General features: G+C 34.1%; 1 protein-coding gene across 1 annotated transcript; it reads right to left on the reverse strand.

Annotated features, from left to right (window-relative positions):
- Positions 1–262: 262 nt before the first annotated feature.
- HELRODRAFT_136209 (hypothetical protein) lies at positions 263–8246 on the reverse strand (the record flags this gene model as incomplete). Its single annotated transcript, XM_009015307.1, has 3 exons — positions 263–361; positions 7981–8034; positions 8178–8246. Coding segments are annotated over 3 exons (222 nt in total), but the record flags the coding sequence as incomplete, so codon positions are not given.
- Between the last annotated feature and the right edge of the window lie 1473 nt (positions 8247–9719).

The following is a 9719-nucleotide window of genomic DNA, read 5'->3' on the forward strand; positions in this document are numbered from 1 at the left end:
CATAGAAAGACATTTATACAAACACATGCATATGCATCCACATACAAAATTTTTGTAAGGGAAGTAGATCATCATAGTGACAAAATGAACAACATCATTGACAAAAAACACCAGCCACATGAACAACATTGTTAACAAAGGACAGCAACAACAAGATGAGCAATATGAACAACATTAATAGCAAACAACATTATCAACAAACAACAACAGCAACAATATCAGCAGCAGCAACAGCAGCAGCAACAACAAACAGTAACAACAAACTAACCTCGAGTTTTCTGCCCTCTACTATTAGCCCGTTCATATATAGCATGGCATTCTTGGCCTGCGAACCTCTGGCGAACGTTGCAAAGCCAAATCCCTGAAATGAGTGAAGGAATAATAAATGAACGATGGAGCGTGTGAATGAATAATAAATGAATGATTGAATGAATGAACGTATGACTAAACAAACAAACGAATGAACAAATGAGTGTCAACAGTTTTGCAATGCACGAATCAACAACGGGTATCATTAAGAAGATATCTTGGCGGTGTGATCAAATTACAATAACCAGATGGTTACTACATAATACTATTTCCAATGCTACTACCTAAATTACTACTACATTATCAATTGTTACTACAATCAGTGGCGTATCTAAAATTTTTCGCTGGGAGGATGGTTTAAAAGTTGTAAAGTTGATAACCATTTTTGGCTAATTCTCGTAATTCGCGTTTCTCCCCGTGATGATGATTTTCGAAATTCCTCGTTGATGACCTACCATTTTGACTGATTTTCGCTTTTACTTTGTTACTGTAATATACATGGGATATTTGAAATTTTTTTTTTATGTTCGGTGGGGGCTGGCCTGCCCGCATGTCTCCCTAGATTTGCCACTGATCCCACCATTGTTATTTTGTCACTGCTATTGCTACATCTACCAGGAAATTGCTAAATTATTGATAGTATAAAACCTGCATTTAAGGCGTACATTTTTTCTAACACAGTTTCGGGAAAGGGAAAAAATTGTCCAAGACATGACTATTCAGAGAAGCATAAATTTTATTATTGTTGGATGAATTATTCAACTGCCAGTTAAACGTGCGAATTCCTAATTGGTGGAGTGACACTTGAATGTTATAAGAGCAATACGTTTTTATACATGTTTTTGTTATTAACCAGGATATATCAAAAAACAGATTAAGATTGGTGAATTTTAATTAATTGATTGGTTCATTAATTAATTCTCAATTAATTAAAAAAATGGCAAAATATTTCAAATACCAATTAATTTTTTGGCTACCATTTTTCAAAATTTTTAATCCATTTGATCCTTTCTTCTTGACCTTTTTCAAAACTTGAAATAAATTTTTGTGACAGTGACGTCATCTTTGATATTTTGTAACCAAACAAATATAAAAATCAAACACAGCTGATCTCATTTATTTCTCCTCCTCTCTCTCTCTCTCTTTCTCTTTCTCTTTTTTTTTCTCTCTCTCTCTCTATATATATATAAACTAACAGACAGACAGACAGACAAACAAACAAACAAAGAGACAGACACCTCACAAATATTAGAGTTGATGAATGAACATTGAGAGTAGTGCTACAATAAAATTAATGAAGAATAATGTCCATAGTCTCTGGATAAGTTGCATAACTTGCGTTCACACGCTAATATAGCGCAGATGGTACGATAGACAAGGGATGGGCAAACAACGGCCCGTGAAGCCATTTTATGCGGTCCGCGAGGCGTTTTCAACATTTTTGAAAAAAAGAAATCATAAATGAAATTCCAAAAAAAAGTTGTCAGTCATAAATGATCATGATGAACCGGTTAAAAAATTCCCCCTCGCCTGTTAACAGTCGATAAATATACATATGCGGCTCCCGAAAGGTCAAATAGTTTTCAATGCGGCCCTCACAGCAAAAAGTTTGCCCACCCCTGTGGAAACCTTCTAATTGATTGATCGATTTTTCAGATGTTTGTATACTTTGAAAACTCAGAGTATAATTAAAAAATATATTACTTATAGGTGGATTTTAATTAAAATAATGCGCCAATCGAACAGGTGTTACCTGAGTGATGTTAGGTTGCATATTCTTATGTTACATGGCGTTATGTTATATGGCGTTATGATACCATTGCTGTTACACGATGTCATATTTCATACGTCACGTTACCGATACACTTCGTTGCACTACCCTTGCTACAGATGTTGTTGGAAGAGCGTCTACGAATGAAAACATCAACAGGATGTCGACGACAACGACGAAGATGTTGTAGTAGTAGTAGTGGCCTCATAAAAATTACGAAGAGATTTTAATGCAAATTGTGAGCGGCCATGTTTGACTGAAGAGATTGTGCTGGGATTCTGTTGTTCAAAAAAAACATTAACTGCATGATAAGTAATGACGACGATGATGATGAAGATGGTGGTGATGATGATGATGGTGGTGGTGATGATGATGATGGTGGTGGAGAAAATGATGATGATAAAAAAGAATGTGATGATGAGGGTGAGAATAAAAACGATGCAGTATCATCAATAGCGATGTTGTTACAATACTGAATGATGTGACGACGACGATGTTGATGATGATGATGATGACGATATTAATGATGATGATGATATTAATGATGATGATGACGATAACAACAGAGGAATGAAGGAATAATGATATAACAGGAATCATAACTCTTTAGAGATTGTTATATTTGTATAATTCAATAAAGAAGAGCTAGATATTTGTATTCACGAACTGACCAGCGCTAGATCAATCAATCATTAACAATACAGGGTATAACCTAATATGTCTAAACAATAGGGAATTATACCCAACACGCCTTACCAAATAATATTCAATAGAATCTAATATAAATTATTTAGATCAATGTAGCCTAATACACCATTACATTAATAAGTAATTCTTTAATACAGAAAAGTAATAATGAAGCATGACCTCAAATACTAAAATAATGTTGAGTATTTTTATATTTTTGGTTATAATATTGAATATCGTTATGACGTATTGTATCAGGATAATTATGGATATGACGTAATACACCACATTTAATGTGACCAGTGAGGCAAACAGAAATTTGACAGAAATTTGTTGCAAGGCTGGGAGGTGTGGGAGTTTTCTTTAAAAGTTGTCTGCCTCAGTTTGGCTTGGCTCGTGTCAAATTTTTGCCAGCAAATCTCACGTTAATTAAACCAACATTACAACGAAAATTTACGAAAATTTTTAAATTTGATTAGAAAGGGTTAGGGTTTTGTGTGATTACAATAAATATACAGAAACTATTTGATAAAAATTTCAAAACTTTGGCTACTGCAGCGTTTACGCATATGGCGAAATATGACATGACAATGTTAAAGAAGTGTATTTGTACGCATTACAGCACCGCTTTTTATTTTTTTTTTCATTTCAATACATTGAAACGCTTTTATTTGTCATTTATATCTAAAATTTGAGGCTACTTATACCTGCCACGGTGCAACATGATTGAAAGTAATTAGTGGCCAGCGTGGTCATAGGGGGATGATAAATAGCCACCATTAACTGATTGGATTTATTAATTGAAGGAAGGACCTATCTGTAATACTTTTGCGTGTGGGTGTGGGATGAGTTGCAAGTGATGTTGGGCGAAGTTGGGTGATGCGATGCGATGTGTTGTCGTGTGATAAATGGGGTAGGATGGTGATGCCCCGATGCTGTAAAAAGCACAACTAACAAAAATTTTTTGATTGTAACACGTTTTACTTGATGGTTTTACTCTACATATTTTTGAATGCTGCATTAGTTTCATTATTTTAATTAAAACTTTTTTTCTACGAAAGATTGCAACTGCAATAACTGATCTGTGACTGAAATTAAATTGAATTTTTTAAAATAAAAATGAAGTCAAATTGAATAAAATTAAAACGAATCAAAACATTAGCACAAAATAAACACTAACAATAACGAATAATGTAATGCATAACCAACATGTGTAATGCGTTTGTTTAGTCACGCCCCGCGTATTAAAATGTGCTGTGTGTTTGTTGAAAAAAACTAAATAGAGAATTTTAAGTACTTAATGAACAAATAAAATAACAACAATAGCAACGAACACATCAACAACAACATAAACAACACAAAGAACAAAAAAAAACAAAAAGTACACAAAAACTGTCATAAACATAAACAACTATAAATAGAAAAAAAACTTATGTCAAAACATTACTTAGGTGCATAATCGGAACGGACAAACCATGACGACGTAATATGTTTATTTGTGTGTGTATGTGTGTGTGTGTGTGCTTCTCTCTCTCCTCTCTCTCTCTCTCTCTCTCTCTCTCTCTCTCTCTCTCTCTCTCTCTCTCTCTCTCTCTCTCTCTCTCTCTCTCTCTCTCTCTCTCTCTCTCTCTGTATGATCGTGCGTGCGCGCGTGTGTGTAAATAATGAAAAGATTATATAACAAATGACATATCATAAAACGCTTTTATTGCGGTTGAAATTCGGTGCAAAAAATATCGCAAAAGGCAAAAAATAACAATAAAAATAAATAATATTAATAACAACAATGCCAATAAAGATAAATACAAAAAAATAAATTTACAATAACAGGAATAGTAATAACAATAATAATGCAATGTCAGCGGATGCAAATGAAAGCTAAAAGTTTTTATCAATTTTCTCGCTGTCATGGCAAATGGATGACGAGATAAATGTGATGTCTTATTGTTGCTCTGATATTTATGTTATTCCAGTTCTTATTTTCTGACGTTGTGCTTCTTTGTTTGTTAGTTCGTTTGTTAATATTAATAAATGCTGTCAGTAAGCGAGTATTTAAGATTAGGGTCAGTAAGTTCGTGATACATCGCAAAATATGGTTGGCTTAGTAAGCAACGCTACGCTGCGAATCATCGTTTAATGTTAAGAAAATATATATCGTCTTCGTTTATAATTTACAAACCTTAAATCCAGCCCCCCTCCCTATAAAAAAGAGCAATGCCGCTTCAAGTGTGCCCGCTTTTTCAGCAGTTCGCTTCGACCAGACTACACTGAATCTTTGCCATAAACAGACACACCTACCTCACCTCATCAAACAACTATCACTCTTTCTTAAATGTTTTTAAAATCGTCTGGTAGCAAAGAAGTATAAATTTTTTAGCAAAACAATATCCTAGCCTATTTTTATTATTTTTAAATTTTAGGCCAGAAATTTCTCAATCATTTACTCTTTTTTCTATTGCTGAATCCGCTGTAAAAGTTTCCTAAAAACATTTCGCAAAGGTTCACCCTTATCAATCACACCTACATTAACTAATTTGAAGATAAGTCATTACATAAAATTGACTAGATATAATGTATATGCACGTAGACACAATACATATTCGCACACATATTTGATTTATACTTTATACATACAAATCGCAATATGTAACAATGTAAATTAATAACATTTTTCCGCCTTCTGTTAAAATTATCGGCTTCATCTGACAGCGTTTATTTCTCCTTGATAGCGATATAAAGGCAGTTAAATAAATTTTATGCAGTCATTACTAATATAAATAAATGTAAATAAATATATATGTACATATACACACAATCAACAACCATGTGCTCCTGATCTACCTGAGACGGAGTTTCATGTAAGCACACTCCACAAATTCAATCAAAAAAGTGTTCATCCCGTGAAAATGTTCAACGGAAGATTGGCGGGATTGTTGCCAACGTGGACGAGTGTTGAATTTAAATGCAAATTGACGCAGACATCATTCTGTCGTGATTGCTTCATTCACTCACTCAACACTCAACATTGAACAAATATGTTTAGCATCATTTTATCATCATCATCTGGTAAACCTTTGCAATTATTTTTTGATATACAAGACAGTTCTCGATGTCGTTTTTTGAAAGCGTTATCGATTTTTTACTCAGAATATTAGTTTTTTATTCTAACTTTTGACCTATTTTTGTATAAAAATATTGTCAAAAAGAGAATTTACTTTACCATATACCTTAACTGATGACCAAATTTATCAAAATGTGTAAACTTTTCTGACGTTAAATTTTTCACTCTGTTAAGGATCACTAAACTCGTTGCGTCTGTTTCTTCATACTATTTAAAGCTGCTTCCGGATCACGTAATAGCAATCTTCATTTACTTTGCATGCTCCACCTTCAAGTTGAGATTAAAGTAAAGTTTAAAAAATGATGGTGTTTTTCATTTTAATTGAGAGATTGTTATTTTTAAACTTTTTTAAAATGAATATTTACCCAATTAAAACATATACTGCAAGTAAAATATTTATGCTCTATTTCTATTGGTTTGTTTGTCGTTTAGATTAATTATTTAATTAGCTTAATTAATTTATAATTTTGTCTGGGACTACAAATTATATCGATATGTTGACAAAATTAGAGTTATCCTACTTAGGAGGTTGGTTGAATTGCGACTTGTTCATATTTTGTTTGCCGCAGGCAGTTCTAAATAAGTTACACGTTGTTCTGAATAATTCAGTCTCTACGATGAAAATGTGTTTTGAAAATTTAATGAAAATTAATGGTAGTTCAGAATGGTACTGCGGTGTCTGCTTGACTACATTCTAAAAAGTGTTGAAAGATTTTTTTTTCGAAATTAATTACATCATATTACAAAAGAAAACAATTAGGGGGGAAAATAATTATCACCATTATCGTCCTCATCATCAACGTTCCCGTCTTCATCTTCATCATCGTGGTCATCATCATCATGGACATTATCATCATCATTATCGTCCTCATCATCGTCATCATTACTGCCAGAAATAGATTTGGTGCGATTCCAGAAAAAAGTAGAAAAGAAAAGAAAGAATAAATAGATAAGGCTAACATTTTTATTGAAACTTTCAAAAGTTTTCAAAAAGCAAAAATAATGAGCTGTCAACTGTGTGGAAAAGAGTGCGATTGAAAGAAACGGATGCGAGCAGGGGCAAGGAAATAATAAAAGATGTTGTCAAGGCGGCAGCCGCGTGAAACATTTATAATTAATAGACACGTAAACACCTTTTAAAAGAAAAAATGTAATGTCTGTTTGCTTGGCGTCATCATTTTTTTTACTTTGGAAGTGTTTATTTCAGTTCAATTGCTACAGACCTGAACATTTTTTTATATTAATGTTACTCGTTTGTTTATTTGTTCGTCGAGTTAGCTTAAATAATCAACATGCAATTTCATACGCCGTTATGCAGTGACCTACTTCAAATGCAAAAGGAACCGCCGAATGATATGCGATCATTTATGGCATGGGCTACTGGCAGGAAGTTTTGGTTGCTAGAATTGTAATGAGTTCCATTGTATCATTCTTGCTGAACAAGCATTCGCCTGCAAATTTATTAAATTGCCATATTCTACATTTAGTTATAAATATTCGTCATTTATTTTCAATACTATTTTTTTTATTTATTTTTAATTAATTTCTATTTATTTTATATCTTATTCACTTATTTTTGTCTTTTCGAGTCATTTTACGTTTTGTTGTAGGATTTGAAAAGTTTTTCAAGTGTGCTCATTTATAATTTACTGAATATTATCATTACAACGTTCAAATAACTCAAATTTCATGGTTTATTGTTGATAATTTATAAATACATTGTAATATTTTAGACTGAACCTTGAACTAATCATGTTACTCTGTGGTAATTGTCGTGATTTCTGAAGCGAGCGACATTTTGTTGAGTGAACAGCAGCCACCAGGCTGTTTTTTATTTGCAGTAGTAGTGGCGGCGAAGACGGCGCTGAATTTTATGCGTGATGTTAGTGACCCGCCCTGAAAACAAAACAAATGGGCAGCATGGTGAAAATTGAAAATAACCACAACAACATTCAGCCATCAAATCAAGGACGAGAACAAGAAAAAAATTCAGTCAACAAAAAAAAACAATCGGACAAACGGACAGACAAACAAACGGACAAAAGACATGTAGACAGATAGAAAGACAAACAAATAAAAGAAAGGAGGTAACCTTTGAACCTCTCTCGTTGCAGATGACCTCGATGTTGATTATCTGACCGAAGGACTGGTTGGTGGAAGTACTTCATCGTTAACAAATAAATCTTTGAGAAATCATAACCATCATCATCATCATCATCGCTGCTTGTTATCACGATCATTATCTCCACATTCATCATCATCATCATCATCATCACCAAGTCGACTAACCTCAAGCATTTTTCTAATGTGTGCTTCTCTGAAACGAAAGGGCAAATTAGAAAGATGAATTTTCATTGGTCCGTCGATGGCGATGACGTCACGTGAGGGTTGGAGTTTTGATGATGGTGGTGATGATGAAGAGGAAGAGGACGATGTAGTGAGTATTGCAAATGTCATTGGCGCAAAGTTCAAGGGGTTGTTTGATGGGAATGAAGATGATGGTGATATGAAAACAGGGTGATGAGTTGGTGGTGGTGGTGGTGGGTGTGAATGACGAGTGGATGTTGATGGGAAAAAAGATAATGATGACGATGACAACGACGATGATGAGGATAATGACGACGGTGAAGAAGACGATGATGTAAATTTTGTTAGAGATGAATAAACTGGCTGCTGGCAGCCTGAAGACCTGCCAATGACAAGTGATGATGAAGATGAGAAGGAGGAGGAAGATGATGATGGTGATGATGATGGGGAAGATGATTACGATGATTATGATGATGACGATGATGATGAGGTTGATGATGATTATGATGAAAAATGATTCTGGCGGTTTGGTTGATGACAGTGAATGTGATGACAAAACTTCCGCCAAAGACTCAACGACCTGCTGATGATGTATGATGATGAAAGCAATGTACGATCTTCCTCTACATCATTCAACGAAGAAGACGTTATCACGGATGAGTGAGTGAGTGATGATAGGCATGACGACGACGACGATGTTGTTGTTGATGGTAGTGATGATGCAAGTAGGGGAAAAATTGTTGATGAGTAGAGCACGTTGGGTGACGTATATTGGAAAGATGATGATGACGACGATGGAGATGATGATGACCGTGATGATGGAAATGATGATGAAGAAAAGTATGATAATGGGGTTATCGCTGCCTGCAGCTGTTGGACATCAGTTTGCTGCGGAAATTAAAAGATTATCATGTCAGTTATAATTGGGAAATGTTTAAAATATTATTTGCCATCATCTTGGGTTCTCGATTAACATTGCTATGTATCACAAAAAATGTATCAATCCATGAAAAAATTATTATTGTTTGTATTTATTAACCATTTGAATCATGTTTCTCTATTCTTAGTGAGATATCTTCTTAGGATAGGTTTAACAATGTACTTTCAAGTAGCTATTGATATGCCAATCTTAATTTTTCAACCATCATAAGTAATAATTTCTCTCTCTCTTTCTCTTTCTCTTTCTCTCTCTCTCTCTCTTTCTCTCCCTCTTTCTCTCTTTCTATATATATATATAATGTATTCTACGTCATAATCGTTTGAATGACGTCAGCATGATGTCAGAGTATTGTGCTTGAGCGTATCACATTACTCCGCCACATCAAACACTAGGCAATGGTAAAAATAATCCGACTGATTTTTGCTCAATTGTATGCATCAAACAATAATAAGTGGATTCGTCTGTGTGTGTATCGGTGTGTGTGTGTAATGTAATTTAAGAATGTCGGAATGTAAGAATACGGATACGGAATATGGATAAGCGCGCGCGCGTTTATGTATGTATGTATGTATGTATGTGTGTAT

This window comes from Helobdella robusta (genome assembly GCF_000326865.2).
Source record: "Helobdella robusta unplaced genomic scaffold HELROscaffold_15, whole genome shotgun sequence".
Classification (NCBI taxonomy): domain Eukaryota; kingdom Metazoa; phylum Annelida; class Clitellata; order Rhynchobdellida; family Glossiphoniidae; genus Helobdella; species Helobdella robusta.